The sequence below is a fragment of the Ceratotherium simum genome, chromosome 23, assembly GCF_057802395.1.
Source record: "Ceratotherium simum simum isolate JZ-2026a chromosome 23, ASM5780239v1, whole genome shotgun sequence".
In the NCBI taxonomy this organism is placed as follows: Eukaryota; Metazoa; Chordata; class Mammalia; order Perissodactyla; family Rhinocerotidae; genus Ceratotherium; species Ceratotherium simum.
In genome coordinates this window covers 38,259,188-38,281,877 of record NC_141922.1, presented here as the reverse complement: position 1 = coordinate 38,281,877, position 22,690 = coordinate 38,259,188, and the positions used below count along the sequence as shown (strand labels likewise).

Below are 22,690 nucleotides of genomic sequence, written 5' to 3'. Positions count from 1 at the left end.
ATGAATGGAAAGAATGTCATTGTTTCTTGATAAGATTCTAAAGTAAAGCCTAGCATTAATGTATGTTACCTCAATGCAACTCCAAACTCAAGCTATATTGCAGACCAGTAAAATATCTAAATTATACAAACAAAATGATACAAGTGCATATCTTTATTAAATTATTCTGCAAAAGAAAAGTCAGCAAGCAGAATAGATAGTGGAGCAAGTCAGATTATAGACAGCCCTGAAATCAGACACTTGAGAATTCTATTAAAAAGGCAAAAAAGAAACCATGGTGGTCCTGGATCAGGGAAATGGAGAGATGGAAAGGGAGTTATAGAAAGATTTGTCTGGCAGTGGGGTGAAAATGGACTAGAAGAGAGACTGAGGATAAGGGGATTCAAGAGAGGTTGGTTGCAGTAATCCATGTGTGAGGTACAGAGGGACCGGGCTGGACCACGTGGTTAAGAAAAGCACAATCCACAGAGCAGACTGCTTGGGTTCCAAGCCTAGCTCCGTCACTTACTGCGTATGACTTGTGTAAACCTGGACAGGTTACTTCCCCTCTGTATACCTCACTCCTTCAGCTTCAAAGTAAAGACAGGAATAGTGCCTACCTCACAGGGCTGTGGCAAGGACTCAAGGGGTCATGTGTGGAACTTGGAAGAGCACTCGATGCAAACACTCAAACAGCAGCTTTATTGTTTTGTTATTGTTAGCAGTAGGAATGTGGAAGAAGTTATCTATCTTTAATTTGACTTAGTGGCAACAGATAAGAAATAAAAGAATCAAGAAAAGATTTAGGAAGATGTTTTCAACACTCATATCGAGTCAAGTTCTGAGTCCTGTATGTTTTACATCTTAAGCTCTCTCTTGAATCCCTCCACTTCTCTTCATCTCCACCGCCAGCACCTTAAACCCACTGACTTCTCCTCTCCCCTGGACTCCCACAGTGGCCTCCTTGCTGGGCTTCCTGTTTCCATGCTTTCCCTTCCTACAAAGCACTCTCCACATAGCAGGCAGAGAAATATTTTTAAAATGCAAACTTAAAAATGTCCCTCTCTTGCTTAAAACTCTCTAATGTCCTTACATTGCTCATGGGACGCTAAAAGGAAAAACACTGTTTTTCTCTACTTTACTCACACCAACACTTCTGACACTACCTACCTGAAGTTAGCACAGATCCCGCAGGTTAAGGCCTCAGTCCCACAAGACTGCCCCTGCCCCACTTCAGAAGCCAATCGCAAGTCCAGCCCTCCCATACTTCTGACCCACCCACTATAAATCTGGGATTCCCATGACCCCATTCCTTGAGTTGGATGCTTTTCTAGAACGGCTCATAGAACTCAGGAAAACTACTTACTATTACCCATTATAAAGGATACAACTCAGGAATACCCAAATGGAAGAGATGCATAGGGCAAGGTATGTGGAAAGGGGTGCAGAGCCCTCCCCAGGTGCACCACTTACATGTTCACCAATCCCAAAGCTCTCTGAACCCCAGAGTTTAGGGATTTTTATGGAGGCTCTGTCATGTAGGCATGACCAACTATTACCTTAATCTCCAGCCCGTCTCCCATCCCAGGAGGCCAGGAGGTGGGGCTGGAAGTTCCAACTCTCTAATCATGCCTTTGACCAGTCCCCATCTTGAAGCATCTGGGGGCCACCAGTCACCTCATTAGCAAACAAAAAGACACTCATCACTCCAGAGATTCCAAGGGTCTTAGAAGCTCTGTGTTAAGATGCACCTATCACCCCATCACTCAGGAAATTACAAGGGTTTTGGGAGCTCTGTGTCAGGAATAAGGTTCAAAAACCAAACATATGTTTCTTATTCTGTCACAGACACCCAACCCTTTGTCATCGGTCAGGATTAGACAAGTCAGTTGGCAACTGCCCCTCACTTTCCTTCCTCCTTTTCTCTAGCAATTACCTGGCAGATTGCCTCATCCAATGGAGTTCTGACTCCATTAGTGAGAAGGAGAAAGGAAAGTGAGGATACTCTCCTTCAGCTGGGGCTGCTAATCTTGAAGCAAATGGCCATTTTTACCACAGCATGGAGAGAGGCTCTGAGAATGAAGTCGACATAAAGAAAAGCAAAGCTTGAAGTAGGGAGTGGGATGAGAGTGCCAGCCCAACTTCCCCGGCTTTTCATTTAACTGAATAAATTTCCTGTTTGTGATTTTGTCCGTTGCAATTGAAAAAGGGCTGACTAATATGGAAGCAGTTGAGTTCCACCTTACCCACTCTGTTTATTTGTTGAATGTTCTTGGCTTTTTTATACTTAATTTGTTTAAAGCTGGGTTAGATAGCTGCTTAGATGATAAGCTCCTTCAGAGCAGGGATTATGCATAAATTTATTTTGAACAGTGCCCTGTATAAATGGGTATTTGAATAATCTTGGTGCCATATTTCTCAAAATAATCCAAATGAGAGGATAAAAGGAACTAAGAGGCATCTAAAATGGAGCATTTAAAAATCGATTGTTTATACACATTATCTCCTTCTCTAGCTCACCATTCATATTTACCCTACCTATATTCTAGAAGAGAACATTAAGATTAAAGTCTCCAGTGTTCTGTTTGACACAGCAACACTGGCTTCAGTTGACGTAACCTTCTCTCAGTGGGTAACCTCCACAGCAATGGAGGCAAAAGGTTCAAGGACCACCCAACTCTTTGCCATTGGTTAGAATGGGAGACACTGGTTGCCAACTGGCCCTCAATCTCCCTCCTTCTCTCCAGCATGTCCTACTGGTTGCCTCAGCCAATGGAGTTCTGACTCACACTCTACTTCAACCTTCTCCACTTTCCCTAAGACTCCAACCACATCTACCTCCTCCCTTATCCCCACCAGTTGACCTCACCTCATAGAAGTCACAGAGGAAACACTGAGTGGGTACTCACTCTAATTCTACTCACAAACCTTGGACTGTGCCTGTAGCCTCACTCAATCTTTCTCTTTGTCTCACATTCAGTTTAAGAGTTATCTTTCCTCCACCCAATCCCAGCTTGTGTTTAATCCTCCTTCCTCAAGGACTTGGTGCTATTAATTATCAAGGCCTATCCCACCCACTCCCATCTTCAAACTCTCCTTCTCCACTGGCTCCTTCCCACTGGCAGGCAAACTTACTCAAGTCTCTCTTGTCATAAACAACAGAAAGACAGAGACTCTGGGTAGATCATCTCCAGGAAAAGAATATGATTGGTTTGACCATGGGGAAAATTCTGTTCTCAGCACTGTGATAGGTACAGAAAGAGTCATACTTAAAGACAACTAAGGATATTTTTTTTCTTTTAAAAGATGCCATTTTAACTCCAGGAAAAATAAAAGTTGTTCAAAAAAGTAAAGGTAATCTTAAACATTATTTGGCTAAGAAATAAGAAATATTTACATATTATAATGATGAAAATATTGACTAAGAATTTATTTTTTTTTTAATTGTGACATAAAATTGGGCAGAAGTGGGGAACGGAGGAAGTGATATAAGGAAGCTGAAATCCTCATCCCCCATAACAGGGCAGTCAGTGGATAATGTCTACAAACTGAAGAACAAGAGAAAGTTGGAGATGTATATCATTAACCATAGATTTTTAAATATTTAAAGAAAAAGCTAAAAGATTTGAAAGCCATTGCCTCTGCAGAGCAAGAGATAGTTATGTTACAATCCTTTCTAGCACTACTTTACTTTTAAAACTATGAGCACATTTTGCTTTGATAAAAAAATAAACAATTTTAGAACAGTATGGTAAAGAGGAGAAATAACGGCATCGGAAAACCTTTATATTACGTTATAAAAGCAAGCGCACAACAGGTAAACCATTCTAGGTTTGAGTGGTGATCAAGGAGGAATTTGGCTCTATTTGTGATATCTGAATTTTACTAGAACGTATACAATTAAGAAAATGTAAAAGCTGTACAAAAACACAATTAGAGGGGAAATATCCAACTTGGTGGATTTGGATTGTAGAAAAACAAAACCTTAACTAAGCTGCCATCTTGATTTAGGGTGGATCAGGAATCAAAATGCACCATTCACACCAGAAAATTGAATGCATTTATCTTTAAGAAATCTCAAAATCCTCCAATACCATGGGCTGCCTTGACACATTTTAAAATGTGCTAATTCTTTTCAAATCGAATTTAACACCCTGAGCAATTTTTTAATTTCTTAAAGAAGATCAATCAGTGTGCTTTATTGATACTCTGCTCTGAGGCCATATCAGAAGAATGTCTGATAGCCACGGTGCTTATTCCTGAGGTTTCTTATCCAAGAAAATCCATATGTAGGACTCACTATGCTCTGAATTTCCATCACACTTATGATGGGCCCTAATCATTTCACTACAAGGAAATGGGAAACATTCTTATGAGGAAATGGGGCAAGAGACACTTCCCAGAGCCCCCAAACAAAGCCATGGTGGGCAAAACTTCCCCAGTACATAAACTGCTCCTCACTTCCCAGGTGCACAAAAGCTACTCCAAATACCTCCTCCGTCTTCTTATTGTTTACACGAGGCCTTAGAACACTACAGTTTAAGAACCAGGAACATAAAGGGTCTTTAGTTTAAGGACTTCAGTTTTGCCTTTTCAAAAGTCCCTTCATCTCAAAGGCACTCACAGGGCAAGAGCACAGAGCATAGTAAGTCAAGGGGTCTAGACCCACAAAACAAGGGGGACCCAGTGGGGGCAGGGCTGGGTGGGCCAGCACTACCCTAGATAAATCTCATAACATCAGTGGAGCAGGGGCTCTGAATGCAGGCTCCCTGGGCTCAGATCTCAGCTCTTAACATTTATGAGATATGTGTCCTTGGACAAGTTACTTAGCCTGAAAAAGAGACACCAATAGCACCCCCCTCGACAAGCTGTGAGGGGTAAGTGAGATACTGCACATAAAGCAGGATCCAGACCAGATTAAATGCCCCAAAGAGGCAAACCCCTCTGATTACTGCAGCTGGCCTTTGGCCACCCTTGATAGAGGCTTTCCTCAGACGGGCTCCCGGAAGGCTGCGTGTATTCACGTTTCTAATATCGTGCGTCCTCACCCAGAGACAGGAAGATGTTCTTGTACTTGCTGAGCCCTGGAGAGCCAGGCCTGTGAACATGTGATTATCTGGCAATAACCACTTGGAAACTGCAGGCCAAGCACTTATCAGATGCAGTGAAAATATCCAGGCAGGGTCTGTATAATACCGAGTTGGGGAAACTGCCTAATCCCTGCTCCTCGGGCTCCCTTCACGGTCTGGCAAATCCACACCTCACCGTGGCTGCTGCCAGTCCTCCCAGCTCCCAACAGCCCTGCAGGAGCGATCCTGCTGCAAGCGCAGCCAGCCAGTTGCATTGACTGCACCCATTACGGTCAATAAATCCCTCGGGCCCTGCAAGGTGATCAGGGGAAGGGTCTACTGGCAGCTGGAGTAGACTCACCCCCAATACAAAGTGCTACTGCTTCCCTTTCACTCATATCAGTCCTGAGTCTCCCCGATCTTCAGATATTATGTGCTTTGTTGTTCTTTTCCTCTCAATGGAAAAAAAAAAAAACCTATAGTCTTCCCTCCCTGCCCAGAAATCTTCAAATACCAGCTTACACGTCACTCTTTAGAAGGTCTTCCTGACCAAGGTACTCTCCACCATGTCTCCCAGACACACACTCATCCTGTGGCAGTGCCTCCCAGCCCTCTTCTCACCAGGTCACACATAGAGAATGATACTATTTGTACTGCACACTGGGGTAAGTGGGCACAAGGCCACTGGAGGTAGCAGGGCCCATAGATGCTGCATCTGGGCTGAGAGGATGGAAATCTTGATGCACCCCTAACCCTCTCCTGGAACATGGCCTTGTCTCACAGTGCTGTGTCTTACATCGTAGTGCTTGGTCCTACATCACAGTGCATGGTACGCAGTCCTGTATCACAGTCTTGTTCCTATGTCGTAGTATGCAGTCCTGTGTCGCAGTGATCATTACATTTAGTGACTTGCCCAGTGACTTTTCTGTGTCCCCAACAAGACAGTAAACTCCATGAGCTGGACTGGGTGCTGTTCACCGGTGTCTTCCCCACCTCTAGACCAGGGCTGATTCCCGCAGTGTTCAATAATATTTGTTCAATGTCTGAACAATACAGACAGCAGGAAGCAGGACAGGGGCACAATGAACACAGAACAACCTTCCTGATTTAAACTTAATTTCCTTTTCAAAATCGTAAAGTAAACCTCCTTTATAAACATCTTCAGGAGTAAAGTTACCTCTGTCCTGCTCTCCTTTTGGAGGCAAACAGAAAACAATTGAAAGGAAAATCATCTTTGACTAAGTTGAAAATGGTCTCCAGCCTGAACCACTAGGTTTCCAGAGGGGCTGCCAAGCGCAGTGAAAACCAGACCACGTCAGGGAGGAGGGAAGCAGCGGTAACAAGTCTGCAGGACTCAAACAACGCAGCAGCTATCTTAAGCAGTTCATCTTGAGGAACTCAGCATGTCTGGAGCACAACTCTGGGCCCATTTGACACCACCTAGTGGGCAGGGAGCCAAAGAAACGTGCAGACACGCCATCTTTGCTGAATGCACTCTCTCAGCATGGCTGGGAAGAGAAGGGACTGGCACTGATAACAGTAGCGAGCACCTCATAAGTGTTAACGTTTGCCAGATGACATTTAAGGGCTTTAAGAGCACTGGCTGACTTCATCCTCAAATGAATCCTATGAGACAGGAGCTATTCTCCTCATTTTACAGATGGGGAAACTGAGATACAAAGAGGACAAGTAAACTGCCCCAGGCCATACAAATTGAAAGTAGGGCAGCCAAAATTTGAACCTTGGCCTGCACTCCTGAGACTGCACTTTTAACCACAAAGCCAGTCCCGAGGCTGCTTAGTCAACAGGAGGGTTTACAATGCTAGATCATGATATGAGGAACTGTGGGTTATGGCTTCCCTGCTAGACACACTGTGTGGGCCTTAGGGCAGAGTGAGACAGAAACAAGAGGCAAGATCCAGAAGGACAACAGACAGAGTCAAATGTCTCCACTCTGGCTCCTCCCCGACGCCGGGTCGGCAAACAGCTGGCTCACAGAGCACAGCCCCTCACAGCTGATTGATGCCTGAGAAGAACTGGCAAGGCACCTAAGCAAAAACTCTGCAAGAAAGGAGGAAAGAAGCTTGACCAACTAGGGTGAGAAATACATACCCAAAAATGATGTCACAAAGGAGACAAAAATGATGGGTGTATTAATAAAAATATGGCTTCTCTAAACTAAGACCTCAAAGAACAATATAGGCCTCTAAAAAGAGGTAAGATAACAAAAGGATATAAAAGTAAGTTGACAAAGTCCATGGAAGAAATGGAAGAGAACAATAAAGCCATTACACAAGCGAAAATCTCATCAGAAGAAGCGAGAAGAGACACTACCGAATGCAGGGGGGGCATAAGACTTGTGTATAAAGTTATGAAGGTAAAATACTAAAAGAACTAAAATCAAGTAAAACTCTTTCAAATTATCAGGAAAAAAAGACATTCGAAACGCCAAAACATTGCTACCCTGTGAATGAATTTTAAAAAGTATTAAAAGGAAAAACTATAATGCCCCCCCCCAAAAAAGATGACAGACCAAGGCCAAATGTACATCTGTGTACTGACACAGAATGATTGGCAAGCTGTAGATTTTAAAAAACAAGGTTCAGAATGTAGGTAGAGTATGTGTTTATTTGTTAAAAAAAACAAAAACTAAAAAACAAAACAGGATATGCATTCATATGAATGCTTGTATATAAACAGAAACATGAAGAACACATGGTAAACTGTAAACAGCAGTCGTCTCTGAGGAGGGGGACTGGCGCTCTGTGGAGTGAGCAGGGGTTACTTTGATAGTATACCCTTTTGTGCTGTTTGAATGTTACCACCATCACCACCTCAACAACAAACTTTTTTAAAAAAAGGAAAGTATATATTTTTTTAAACCATCAAGTATATGTGAAAATATGAACAACTACACAATGGGAAGCTCTAGGGTCATTTCTCAGGTTGAGTGGCCCAGCAAGTATACCAACACAGTCAAACCACTGAATAAACGCAATTTCCTCCCAGTTTTTACAAGTTTGATCTAGGTATCATTCTTCCCCTAGCTAGGGATCCAGTTCAATAATATCATATCATTGAACAACTTCAATCTTTTCATAGCTTTTCCATTCAGCCAAGAACATACATGCAGGCATAAAAATGTCCCCATACGTACAACCAGAATGAGTGATGTGCTAAACAAAGGCGCTTGGCAGAGTTCTAGCCTCTAGGGGATAAGTAGCCAGTGGTTCTTTAGACCGACAAAGGAAAGAGAGTTGCTGCATGTCATTCTGTTCAGACTGAATTTTCTCCATGATCCATTTACAATAAAATTAGGAGCAGAGAGTATATAAGTAATAGCTGGCATGGCTATTACTGCTGTCCTGACGGCCTCACTGTGGCATACTTGGAAATCCCAGCTATAGAAGTAGGGACCCAGAATTGTCATGGGGGCCCTTAATGACAAAAGTTCTCTTCTTCATGGCCAATTTTGAGATGTACAATCCTTAGGCTACAGAAAAAAGGTATCTGCTTTATTTAAATGAGCTAAAGGTCAAGTGACACACTTAATTTTCCATCTAGAATCCAAACCTCCAAAAGAACAAAATGGGAACCATCTTCCAGTGTACTCCAAATGATTGTATTTGACCTGAGTCCAGGCTCCGTGGGGCAGATGGCCAGAAACGTCCACGTGATTAACGAAGAGACATGTTCTGCAGCGAAATAATGACTTAAGGAAGAGCAATCTTACCAGCTGCACCCGTTTTAAAAAATCAACGAAGACATCGCTTCTCAGCATGTTTGGGTCCACGGTTACTGAAAAACATGGACAGTGAGCCAAGTTAGCACAGGGCTGGGTTGATGTCTCTATTAAACTGCTCTGTCCTCCAGGAAGCCCTCCAGGCCTTGCCAGTGCAGCACTGCCTCCTCGAAGGCAGGGAGCTTGTGACTTCTCAAATATACGAAAATCCACAAAGTCCACCTCCTCCAAGCAGCTTTGATGACAACAGGAACCCATCCCACCAATCTCAGGTGACTCTTTCCAGGAATCTCACCTTATTCGTGTATACCTGTATCGCTCAATATCCATCTTGCTGCCCCACCAGGATGATGATGAAGTGAATACGAAGAAGCGAAAAGATCTTAAAATTTGTACCTAGACTCTCACTTTTGCAAGACACTTGGTACTTTGAAAATTTTAAATCAACCAAGAAACACTGATTGAGAGCACGTCTTTTAATGATGGGAGCTCTCAAGAAGTCACCAAAAAAAAAAAAAAAGCAATTATAAGGCTGTCAGAGAGATTTAAAGTTTTTCATTCTTCTATACTTAGAAGAGTATTTTCCCCTCAGTTTTAAAGCTCCACATACTAATACCCAGGTGCTGAGGACAGAGCAGACGGGCAGAGACCTTCCCCCGAGAACTCCGACTCACGCATGAGGGGGTCCCCGGCCCACTTCTGCATTTCTTATCTTCCTTCCCACAAGTCCTCTCCTGGACTTGCTCTTTAGCTATACTTATGCACTTATTAAATCTGTATTAAATATCTTTCTTTTTTCTTTTCTTTTTCTTGCTGTTTTACTGGTTTCATCAAATAACTTCTACCAGCATTCAAAACCAGCCCTGACTGGGGTCATTGCAGGTTGTACCTTTCTCAAACAATGCCATGTTTTGCACTATAAAGTCACTAAGATAGAGATAGTCTCTGTAACATGACAAACTTTTTATGAGAGGCATTCTCTCTTTTCTGAGGGGTTAGCATCAGGGGGGGAAAAGCCTTAGTCTTATCTTCTGGAATATATGTGGTATATATATTCCAAACTAACTTTATAATCGTTAGCATGGGTTCTTAGGGATGGGGAAAGCTATTGAAAAAAGTGTTCACCCAACTGTACAATTGTTAAGTAGCAGGTACTATGCTAAGCACTTTGTATATTTTAGCTCATTTCATCTTCACAACAAACCCTGAGGTAAATATTATCTCCATCTTACAAAGACATTGAGGCTCAGAGAAGGTGTGTCTTACCCAAGGGCACATAGCCAGTGAAGTGCAAACCTGGGATTTGACTCTAGGTCTCTAGATCTGTGCTCTCAGTCATGATATTAAGCTGCACCGTCTCCTCGCTTCACCTTGCCAAAGAGGATGCACAAGACGTCCTGATGACGTGGAGAAAGACCAGGCCTGGAAGAGTGACCCCTTAAGCACTTTAAGACCCTGTAAAGGCCAGTTATTAAAGAAATATTTCACCATGATGTGATAAAACAAAGAGAGAATGAAAATTCAAAAGATATTACATTTTGAGCTTGAAAGGACATATGTAACAGGTCTAAAAGAGGTATATTCTCCATTACGAAAGACAAACGGGAAATAGATGACTTCTAGAATTTTTATTTATGTTTTAAAAAATGTGCAGCCATGAGAAATAATGAGGTAAATTTATAATTGCTGGCCCAGAATGATCAGTAGAATACATATTTTAAGAGGCAAAAAATCGACATACAGAAGAAAAAACTTTTTTTGTTTTGCTATGAGGACGTCAGTGGAACAGCTGGTGAGGTTTGAATCAGGTCTGTAAACTAGATGACATTACTGTGTCGAGATTAATTGCTTGATTTTGATAACTAGACTGTGGTTATAGAAGAGAATGTCTTGGATCTTAGGAAATACACAAAGCTTTTAAGGGTTAAGTGGCTTGTATGTGCAACACAAGCATCTCAAAAAAATTATATATTATATATATGTGTATGTATATCCATATATATCCATAACACACACACCCCCACAGGAAAGTGAGAGAGAACGATAAAGCAAATGTAAAATGTTAACATTTGGGAAATCTGGGTGAAGAGTATACAGAAATTATTTGCATTATTTTTGCAACTTATCTGTAAATCAGAAATTCATTCAGAATAAAAAGTTTTTAAGAATCAGGTACAGAGAACTGTGTAGAGTAAGTTTCAATTTGTGTTCAACAAACAGGGGTGTACATACACACTACTAGGCACACAGATAGGTTCTAGGAATACACAAGCCACTGTACTAGTATTTTCTTCTAGACGCCTAGGAGTCTGGGGTAGAAGGGAATGTACCTTTCATTGTATACCCTTTGGACAGGTTATATTTTTAAAACATTTTGTGTATATACTGTTTCTGCTTTTTAAAACCCTTAAATATTTTAATGCCCCTTTTGCTATTTCTCCTAATCCTTTCTTTTTGTGCGAGCTCAGGCTTGCCAAGCACCATTGTGCTGTGCATAGCGTTTTCAGGACAAAGGCAAGGGGCAAGGACCGTCGTGCTGCAAGCCTCATGGGGCCAGAGCAGACCTCTGAGTGTCCCTGGTGTCTTAGCTCAGCTTCCTGGTGAGGACAGAGATGGAGGTGCAATCTCTGGCACTGCCAGTTAACATCTCTGATACCTCCTGAGAGCTTTGGCATAAAGAGTTCATCTTATCCCTTTCTTCAGTCTTAATCCAGGTAATATTCCTTTGACTTCTACAATCAAAGCCAATATATAGCACCCAGGGGCGAATATGAACATAAAGCATTTTTAAAACCAAATACAAAAACCACATATTCTATGATTCCATTTAAATGAAACGTCCAGAATAGGCAAGTCTATAGAGACAGAAATTAGTGTAGTGGGTGACAGGGCTGGTGGAGGAGAGGAATACGGAGTGAGTGATAATAGCCGTGAGGTCTGTTTTTGGGGTGATAAAAATGTTCAAAATTAGATTATAGCGATGGTTCCACAATCTTGTAAATATACTAAAAACCACTGAATTGTATACTTTAAATGGGTGAATTTTATGGTGTGTAACCTGTGTCTCAATAAATCTGGAAAAAAGAATCCAAATCCATACCATTTTGCAAATACTGTTCCAACTGATCCCTCCTCTCATCAGCCATAGATGTGGTCATCGCGAGGTAGTACTTCGGTGGAAAGGGCGGCAGGCAATTTCCAAAGACCCGCCTCAGCTGAAAGATCCAGAAAACACACAGTTGAAGGCAAAGAGCCTCCAATTCCAGGTTAGTGAGACACCATACCCTTCTCTTACAGCAGGTCTCACTCCAGCACTTCATTTAGAACTAACCATTCCTGGTGGCCAAAAGGAGGAAAAGGGGATACTTGGATTTTCTTAAGGAGGAATTTATTTCAGTATAAGTTTCTAGAGATACTATCACACATATCACAGACTGATGACTCCGGTCTGAGTTTAGTAGACTTGGGGTAATTTTAATTTTTCATATGTTTTTACAAGACTGCCCACCACGCACATCATACAATACTTCTTTAACTCATACCCCAATAGTGTCTGTGATATCAATGAGGATAGTTAGGAATTTAATTACCTCACCCCACCTCCACCAAATCTGAACGTAACAGCAGATGTTTACAGCTGTGCCATCTAATATGGTAGCTACTAGCCACCCATGGCTAAGGGGCACTGGAAAGGTGGCTAGTCCAAATTGAGATGAGCTATGAGTGTAAAATACATTCCAGACTGTGAAGACTTAGTACAAAGAGAATGTAAAATATTTCACTAATAATTTTTTACATTGATTATATGTTGAAATGATAATATTTTGGATATGTTGGATTAAATAAAATATATTATTAAAATTAATTCTACCTGGTTCCTTTTAATGTGGCTATCAGAAAATTTAAAATTACATATGTGGCTCATATTATATTTCTATTGGATGGGGCTGGTTTAGAGAATTCCTATAAGTCTGACACATGATCCAATAGAAACCCAGTTAGGCCCTTCCCTCCTACCTACCCATAGACCATGGTGGTAATTTTATGCAAGCTGATAGTGGATGCATCAAAAAACAATTTTTAAATTAAGATAACCAAGGGGGCCGGCCCGGTGGCGTAGTGGTTAAGTTCACAAGTTCCACTTTGGCAGCCCGGGGTTTGCAGGTTCGGATCCCAGGCGCAGACCAAGGCACCACTCATCAAGACATGCTGTGCCAGCGTCCCACATACAAAATAGAGGAAGATCAGCACGGATGTTAGCTCAGGGCCAATCTTTCTCAGCAAAAAGAGGAGGATTGGCAATGGATGTTAGCTCAGAGCCAGTCTTCCTCACACAAAAAAATTAAGGGGGCCAGCCCAGTGGCATAGTGGTCTAGTTCACGCACTCCAGTTCAGCAGCCCAGGGCTAGCAGGTTTGAATCCCGGGCACGGACCAATGCACCACTCATCAAGCTATGCTGTGTGGTGGCATCCCATATACAAAATGGAGGAAGATGGGCACAGATGTTAGCTCCGGGCCAATCTTCCTCAGCAAAGAGGACGGGCAAGACATGTTAGCTCAGGGCCAGTCTTCCTCACCAAAAAAAAAAAAAAGAAAACCAAAAGTGCATCTTCCTTCATTCCAGCCCAAAACCCAGAGTGGTGGCTTAAAGATAAGGCACAGCATCATTCTCTTTAAAATAGGAGAAAGGAAACCAGTCAGAAACCCAGTCAGGTTTTAACATGGTACTTCTGGATCAGGAGGGCTGAAATTCTTAAAATTACTGTAGTCAGTGGCTTAAAGAAAATGAAAGCAGATGTAAGAGAAACAAGACTACAAACAGGTAAGAATTTTAATTCCATGACCTTTGCCACAAATACAGTGCATATTTGACAAATATTTACCTTGCCTAGGCCCTAACTTCAGAATACATCAAGAATGTGACCACTTCTCTCCACCCTCACTGCCATCGCCCTGCTCCAAGCCACTGTCATCTCTTTTCTAGATTATTGCAGTAGCTTTACAACAGATCTCACTGTTTCTGTCCTGGACCCCCTTCAGTCTATTCCTAATACAGCATCTAAGGTGATACTTTAAAAATGTAAGTCATATCATTCCACTCCCCTGCTCAAAATCCTTCATGGCTTCCCATCTCACTCAAATAAAAGCCAAAATCCTTACAATGGCCTAGAACCGTGCCATCCAATATGATGTCCATTAGTCACCTGTGACTATTTAAATTTAAACTCAAATTAATTAAAATAAAATTTAAAATCCAGTTCCTCAGTCATACTAGTCACATTTCAAATACTCAATAGCCAATGGAAATGTGGCAAATTGCTGCTGAATTGGACCAAGACATAGAGCATTTCCACAGAAATGCTCAGCACAGAAAGTTCTATTGGACAGTGTTGGTCTAACATCTGGAAAGGTTATTAACTGCCTGCCTGTAAGTAAGAAACAGCTCCCTGATGTGTTTTGTTTGGTATGCTAGGTTGTAGTTTAATCGATTTATAGAGAATTTGGATTTGATGCCAATTTCATTTTTGCAATTTAAAAATTTTAAAAGTTATGTCTTGGAGGGAATGCAAAATGGTATAGCAACTTTGGAAGATAGTTTGGCAATTTCTTACAAAGCTTATGTTATGAAAACTATGTCCACAAAAATCTGCATGCAAATGTTTACAGCTGCTTTATTCATAACCACCAAAAACTGAAAGCAACCAAGATCCTTCAATAGGTGAATGGACAAACAACCTGTGATGCATCCATACAGTGGAATATTATCCAGCACTAAAAAGAAATGAGCTAACAAGCCATGAAAAGACACGGAGGAACCTTAAATGCATATTCATAAGTGAAAGAACCCAGTCTGAAAAAGCAACATACTGTATGATTTCAATTATCTGACATTCTGGAAAAAGCAAAGTTATAGAGATAGTAAAAACATCAATGGTCACCAGGAGTCTAGGGTGGTGAATTGGTAAAGCACATGGAATTTTTTAGGGCAGTGAAACTATTCTGTATGATTACTGTCATTATGGATACATGACACTATGCATTTGTCAAACCCACCGAACTTTACAACACAACCTTAATGTATGCAAATATTTAAAAATCATTTAGGAGGCTGGAGGAATCTCAGGACGGAATGCAAAATATAACAAAACAATCTAACTATATTACACACGTATGAAACAACTTCATTGAAGGGAGCGAAGGAAAAAGGTGTTGACCTAAGTAGCTTTGGAAATGAGTGGAGTCTGTAAAACTAAAGGCAAAAGAAACTACACAAGCACTGTACCCTAGTTGATAAAGTGGTTTCCCGTGGGGGTACAGGTTAACAGTTCTGATACTACTATATGTGTGTACAAATTGAACAATTAAGCAAATGGATAACAGGTGGTGGGAATCAGGTTTCTCATGGTTGGAGTGAGTTTTCAGATAAGTAAGGGGAGTAGGCTAGAATGCTCTATGTGGTAATGGATTATTTGGAGATATTGGTATGAACTCATGTTTGGCTTAATATAGATACAGATAGTTACACACAGAACTATTTATAGATACGCATATATACCCACATTAGTATACACACATATTTTCCTGGCTCTGTTAACTGAGAGGGCCTAGAAGCAACAACACTTCAGTAGCAATGAACACACCTAGTGCCCAGATCTTGGCTTCTAATAGCGTTCTCCAATAAAAGCAACCAGGGTTGCATGGAGAAATAGTTGACTCTAGGACCAAGAAAGGAAATATATGGGATGAGTCTGGAGCATCTTGTAGCACCAGAAAATAAGGAAGTACTCAAAGCAAAAAAATCAGCAATGGGTGTATGTTAGAGACACAGGAGTAAACTGAAAGAGCTCCTGTGGGCCAAAGCTGGAACAATTAAAATAATAAAATAAAGAAGTATTAAAGTATAACCCTAAGTATAAAGTAAATATCCATGAGCCCATACAAATATAAATTATTGAATAAATAAACAGGAGAGAATAGACAAATTTCCTGTGCAGAAGAATCCCAAATAATTTACATAGATACTCATCCACAAGGAGATGGAGCACAAGTCCCACTCTTTAAGTGTGGGCTGTGCATAGTGACTTCCTTCCAAAGAGTACTCTATGGAAAGTAAGGAAAAAGAGTAACTTGACAGTGGTGAAACCTGACACACTCGACCTCAGCCAGGTGATCAAAGTCAACATCAACACTGATAAGTCACGTTGAGAATAGGTGCCTTCAAATACGTGATTAGAATGGCACTTGACCTCTGTGGTCTTCCTCCCAAAACCCATAACCTCAGTCTAGTCCTGTGAAAAACATCAGATTCCAACTGGGGACATTCCACAAAACAGCTGACCAGGACTCCTCGAAATGGCTCCAGGAGCCTGAGGAGACATAACAACTAAATATAATGTGATGTCCTGGATGGGATCATAGGACAGAAATAGGACATTAGATAAACATTAAAGAAGTCTGAATGAATTATGGACTATAGTTAATAATACTGTATTAATACTGGTTCATCAGCTGTAACAAACGTACCATACTGATGGAAAACAATAGGGGAAACCAGGTGTGGGATATATGAGAATTCTCTGTACTATCTGAAAAACTGAAATTTTTTTGTAAGTCTAAAACCGATCTACAAAAATAAAGTTTACTTAAAAAAACTGATGTTCTTTGTTCTGTTGAAAAAGCAGAAAGTCTGGAATTGCTGGTTCACACTCCTCAGGCAACCGTCCCCTTTAGAGGAGACCTGAGCAGTTCCCACCATTCCCCATTGCCTCTCACTTGATCCAAGGCTCTCATTTAAATGACTTGCCTGCCCCCTGTAGCCATTTAAGTTTGCAACCTTTCTTCTAAATCTAGTAGTATAAATATTATAGCCATAATTCTGTTTCTTTTAAATTCAAGGAAATTTTCCTGCCATACCAAACACTATCCAGTTGGAGCATCATCCCAGGAAAGGCTGCTCAAACCACCTAGGATTTACATGCCCCATCTCTGCTAATTCCACTAAATAGAAGCAGAAACTTGTCTTTACATGCAATTATTTCTTGATTAACCGATTAAGTAATCTTTAAAGGCAATTGACTTCCTTGGCACGTGTTCATATATTTCACAGATGCTCCCAATTTGGTTCGAAGACTCACAGGAGCCTTGAGCCACCAGGGCTGCCTGGGTTAGCCCCCTGCAGGAGAGCATCTTGGGGAAACCCCTATCCTAAAGCCAACAACTGGGGATCAAGCCAACAAAGATTAAGGTTCTAACAGCCATCACGGTGCAAAAACTCTCCCAGCAGGTTTTACAACCTGAGCTGACTTCTCAAGGAATCTTTCCCCTCCTTTCTCTAGTACTGGTCTAAGGGGAAGACAAACATACAACCAACTGAGTCAAGTCTGCCAAAAGTCAATAATCAACTCCACAAGTTCTTCAACTCCATCAAAATGTAACCTTTTCTATTGGTCTCAGATAGCACATAGTTGAGCATTAAAATGACTAGCATACTGAAAATTATCTGGTATTAGAGTTTAGTCCAATCACTGTTTCAAAAAATTGTTTAGAGATCAAAAGGAAAACATACCTCTTCTGTTCTTTTCTTATGAGGTGTCTGTCTTTTCTTTTTTTGAAAGACCATGTTCAGATAATACCTTTTTTTTAACCCCAGCACAATCTCCTGCACCAATTTCTCCATCGTGCAGTTCTGCCTTTTCACGTGAATAGGACTTTACTGGCCAGTTGAAAATACCACCTCCTTCCGTGCCCTATGCACTCGCAGCCCCCATGTCTATCCCAGAGCAGTGACCTGGGACAGGTGGAATTATAGACACAAACAGACTTTCTATAGTCTGTTTCTCATGTTGACTCATCCATCCCACCTCTCCAAGACACCTCGTAATCAAAACCCCAGATTCACCAGGTAAAGGGCCATAGCTCAAAGCAATCTGGGCTGTGGCATCTGGTACCGAAGAATATTAGCATGGAGCTTGTATATTATCCCATTTGCTTCTCAAAATATCCTTGTGAGGCAGACGATCATCATCACCATTAACATTGTCATCTTCCCACCTTGACAATAACAGTAACCTGAAGCTCAGGGAGATAAAGGGACTTAAACCAAGGCCTACAAGCTAATGAGCGGCAGAATTTGGACACAGTCTTTTCACTACTTTTTCTTCTCCTCTCCCTCATTTTCCTCCCTCCCCCTTCCTCCTCCTCCTTCTCCCTCACCAAATCTCTACTGAGCATCTATTCAAGTAGGATTCTGTGCTGGGTACGCTATGCCTACAGGCTCCATTCATTCCTTCATTTAAATATTCATTTTTGCAACCACATAATCAGAGGAGACAAAAATATGCACAGAAAAAGAGGAACATAACAAAGTCTAAACACAAAGTGGCAGGAATCAGAGAAGGCATCTCATGCAATCAAGGGGGACTTCCCAGAGGAGGCAGGGCTTGAGGTGGACCTTGAGAGACAGCTGGTCCCTGACCAGCGGGCCAGAAAGCAGGAGTCTTCCCAGGACGGAGAAGTGAGCCAGGCAGAGGCAATGAATGGGCCAGCCTGATACAGAGGGCTCGAGTGAGGAAAGAGGGGAGACCAGGTGAAAAGGGTGAAGGAGCCAGGCTGGGCCAGCATCCGCAGAGAGGAAGACTGAGCCAGCGTGCACGGGCTCGCACAGCCCTCCTCTCCCGCGGAAGGACCCTTTGCAAGCTTCCAGAGCTTGTCCCATTGCCGTGTCTGACGCTGGCAGAACGTCTGCAAATAGGCCAGCATCCTTTTCACAGAGTCCAGTATCACTTACACAGATGGCCTCATCTTGAACACTTGGCCAAAATAAGCCAGTGAAATGTTTCCTTCACAGACTCCTTTAAACCCATTTGCGGGAGGTGGTGTAGGCAAGGGCAGGGGCATAAATCAAACCGGTTTCATTCATCTAAAGGCACAGAAAGAAGTCAAGTCAGGCAGTTCACACGGCGGAGAGATGGGCAGCATTCGGCAGCAGAGGGGCAAGCTGCCAGCCCTCAGGGGAGCCTCAGCAGGGGCCAGGGCTGAAGGCAGTGCTTGAGTGTGCAGATCACAGCCGACCTCTTGGAAATACAACCCTCTCTCCCCAGGCTGGGTCTTACGCACATTAGCCTCCACATAGCTTGGCTGAGAAGGAGCAGGGGCCATCTCACCCGGTACAGGTGCTCCTCCTCAACCTCAGAGTGATCCAGCATACACAACAGAAACCCAATTGTTAAAGCCAAAAACCACACGCACTCAAGTCGGAGGTTTCACTTAACTTAAAATAGTGCATGGTATGTAACAGAAACTTAGTAAACGTTTAAGTAAATGAATAAATCAGTTAATTCTATAAGATGAAATTTTTATTCTACTGGAGTGCAGAACTTCCCTGGAAATAAACCTATACTCACAAAACTCACACAGAGGTGGGGCCTTTATATTGTTTCCTTTCTTATAGCACTTTGTATTAAATCAAATTAAGAACTCTGAGCCGTTTCACATCTTCCACGGAAGAGAAGAATAAAAACTCACCGAGAAGTGGCTGGGAGAGGTCACCCAACCTTTTAGTCTCAGACTTAGGGCTGCAGGATAAAATACAGGATGCCCAGTTACGTATGTCCCAAACATTGCATGGGACACACTTACAATAAAAAAGTGTTTGTTGTTTATCTGAAATTCACATTTAACTGGGGATCCTGTATTTCTGTTTGCTAAATCTGGCAACCTTACTCAGACTCTTTATTTATAAAATGGGAATAGTGACGACAATTGCACTACCGGCCTTAAGGGGCTTGCTGGGCAGCTGGAATAAAATCCTGTGCCTGGAACTGTGATGACAGAAAGCAGATCTTGGTTTCTGGGGCCAGAGGTGGAGGGAGGGGATCAAGGGCAGGGACAAGAGAACTGTTCTTTATCTTGATTATGGCAGTGGTAATTGTATACATTTACTAAAATTCATCACTCTGAACACCCAAAATTGGAAAATTTTATTATGTTATGCCAAAATAGAGTATAAATGTGTTACCTTAAGACTCAATTAACTGTATTTACTGATACAATTATTTTGTCAACTATAGTAAGAAACCACAAAATGTAATGTGTCCAAGCAGGTTCTGGAGATGGAATCCTGGCTCCCACACTTACTAGCAGCATGACTTTGGGCAAGACGCGCCTCAGTTTTCTCATCTGTTAAATGGGGCTAATTATAATCCTAGCTCATAGGACTGTTGTAAAAATTAAACATGCTATCACCTGTAAAGCTCTTGGCACCAACCTTGGAACATAGTAACTGCTTAATTGTTTTAAATTAATAATAAATACCAATAGCCATCTAAGATCTAAATAGTTTCTTTAAAATGAAGTTGTTCCTACAGAAAGGGGAAAAAAATGATAAGCGCAAGGTATAAGGTAGCTGGAAACTTGATAAAGAAATCTCCACTTTAGAATTTTGAAAAATTTGGGACAAATATGAAGTATTCATTAATATATACTGTATGCCCCACAGAGGGCACTGGGCTTGGCAATTCAATATTTCAGAGTCCACTGCAGGGAATAACAAACGGTTTCTTGTTTATGGCTTCTAACATAGAAGATCAAAAACAAAAGTTTACTCACTTTATGTCTTTGCTTCTGGACCTGCTAGGATTTGACAGGTCTGGGTTTTTCTCAGAAAAAGCATTTTCCTAAGTCTGTTGGTTAAGGAGGGCCAGACTCAGGAATTCTTCAAACCTCTGAGGTTTTTACTAAGCATGTACTAAGTGCCAGGCTCTGTGAGAAACTGGTCCCAGTCTTCACAAGTGCCCTGCGGAGCTGACATCCATAACCACCTACTGGCTCATGATTTCTGATGAGAAAATTGAAGGTCAGAGAAGAGGTGAGGTGACCAGCTAGGAACTGGTCGGTCAATTACACTGATCTCCCTGCTCCCTCCTGCTTTCCACCTTCTGATGGCTACCTCCCCAGTCCCCCCTCACAGTACAGGAAGACAGATGAGAGTGAGAGAGAGAACTCAACTTCCTTCTTCAAATGCCTAAAGCACCCAGACTTTCTCTTCCTTCGAGATCCCCACCTGTCTGCCTCTGCAGTCCTCCTCACTCCCCAAACATGTTTTGGCCACAAGTAGCTTCTCATCTTTCAGAAGTCTGAAGCCATGCCCTTCCTCATTCAGTCATCTGACAATCATTCCTGAGGACCTACTGGGCACAGGCACTGTCCAAGTGCTAGCAACTCAAAGACCACTACATAAATTAACAACCACTTTACAGCTGTTTTTTGTTGACTCCAAAAATACTTAATCATATCTTGAAAATGGACTTTTCCAATGCACTATGATGTATGAGCAAGAAGGCCTGCTGCAGTGATGTTTTCAGTTGCAGAAAAATGGAACTGAGCTGTCCATCAACAGAAGACGGTTAAGGAAATGTGGTGCATCTACTCACTAGAAACCAGAGATTGTCAGAAAAGATTGTCCCAGAATTGTTAACAGCTGTTGCCTGGGCAAGTTAGTTTCTTTCTTTTCTTTCTTACTTTAGGTATGTGCTCTTTATAATAGCATACAAAATCTAAAAAACATTTAAAAGAAAAAACTGTGCATGGAGGTGGGGGTGGATGAAGTTCATTTCCAAACTTCCATTTACTCCTCTAACCCATTTTGAAGACTTGCAACCTCTCCTCATTAGAACAATAAAACCGTTAGAGCAGGCTAGTAAATCAGTTCACCTCGCAGAGAAAATGCCATTAGGACCTCAGAGTGAGAAACCATAGTGGGAAATGGCCCCCTGTCTTGATAAGTCATCTGTTTCCTGGGTTCCCAGCTTGCCAGTACTTGAAGCCCATGAATATGGTCGTTTGAAAACAAAAATAGAGACACCCTTTTAAAGGGGCTAAGCTTAAACTTTGGGGGAAAGGAGATTAAATACGCATGTACAAGAGTCCTAAGACTATACCTTGCTCTAGACTTGGTTTGCTCATTTTGAATGGAGACATTGTCCTGGGGAACAGCCGGCACGGAAACGGGAGGCCACCATTGTCCAGCACCCTGCCAGGTGGGGCTGGTGGGATCATTGCGCTGGAAGGGGGTTGGGAGAATCACCTGCGCCCTGTTACCTCCTCTCCCAGCTGTAGACGATTAGGAACAGCACCATGCACTCCTTGAGCTCTATGGCAAGCAATTCACAATCCTTATCACGACTCCGTTTCACAGATTAGGAGCCTGAAGCCCTCAAAAGGCCCAGTGTCTTGTCAGAGTCAAGACAGAGCCCACTGGGCGCACTTTTCCTCACCCGCCTCGGAACCCCTCACCTGTTCGTTCCAACGATGCAGCTGGCTGTAGCGCACCCTGCAGAAGAGGAAGCCGTCCAGGTACACGGAGTACAGCTGCAAACACAGAGACATCCCGTCCCGGATTAGCCGAGCGAGGTGAGCCCCCGCCATGTCACCGGCCTCCTCCCTGCCCGGGCGCACCCCGGCCCCCGGCGCACCCCGGCCCCCGGCGCACCACGTAGCGGCCCCCCAGCGCGTCAAGCCGCTGCTGGGACACCGGGATACAGAAGTGCATCTTCATGGCTCGGGCGGCGGCTCCAGAACAGCGCTGGGAACCTGACCTATGGCAGCGGGGGCGCGGTCTGCGAGTTCAGGCTCGGGCTGCAGTCGGGGAGCCCGACCTGCGGCGGCGCGGTCCTAGGCTCTGAGCCCGGGGGCTGTGGGCACAGCGGGGCTGGCTACGGCGTCCGGGGCGGGGCCCTGCTCCCGCTCCCCGCTCGCCCCGGGCGTCCGCAGGTGGGGCAGGGACCCGGCTGCGCCGCCTGCTGGTCCCCGCCCCGCTCCGGCAGCGCGACTCGGCTCCCAGGACCGGTGGGAGGCGGAGCGCGCCTACGGCCCAGGGCCCGGGCACCGGCCCCCGCCTGC

At 42.9% G+C, this 22,690-nt stretch overlaps 1 protein-coding gene across 1 annotated transcript in view; it reads right to left on the bottom strand.

Moving 5' to 3' along the window:
• SNX31 (sorting nexin 31) overlaps positions 1–22,451 on the bottom strand; it is a 63,487-nt gene extending 41,036 nt beyond the window's left edge. The window contains exons 1-4 of the mRNA XM_087447117.1: positions 22,281–22,451; positions 22,085–22,159; positions 11,891–12,005; positions 8,782–8,846 (exon numbers count right to left, since the gene is read on the bottom strand). Coding sequence (XP_087303243.1) covers positions 8,782–8,846; positions 11,891–12,005; positions 22,085–22,159; positions 22,281–22,346 — 321 coding nt within the window. The 5' untranslated portion in view covers positions 22,347–22,451. The remainder of the gene's footprint in view (positions 1–8,781; positions 8,847–11,890; positions 12,006–22,084; positions 22,160–22,280) is intronic.
• Positions 22,452–22,690: the final 239 nt, after the last annotated feature.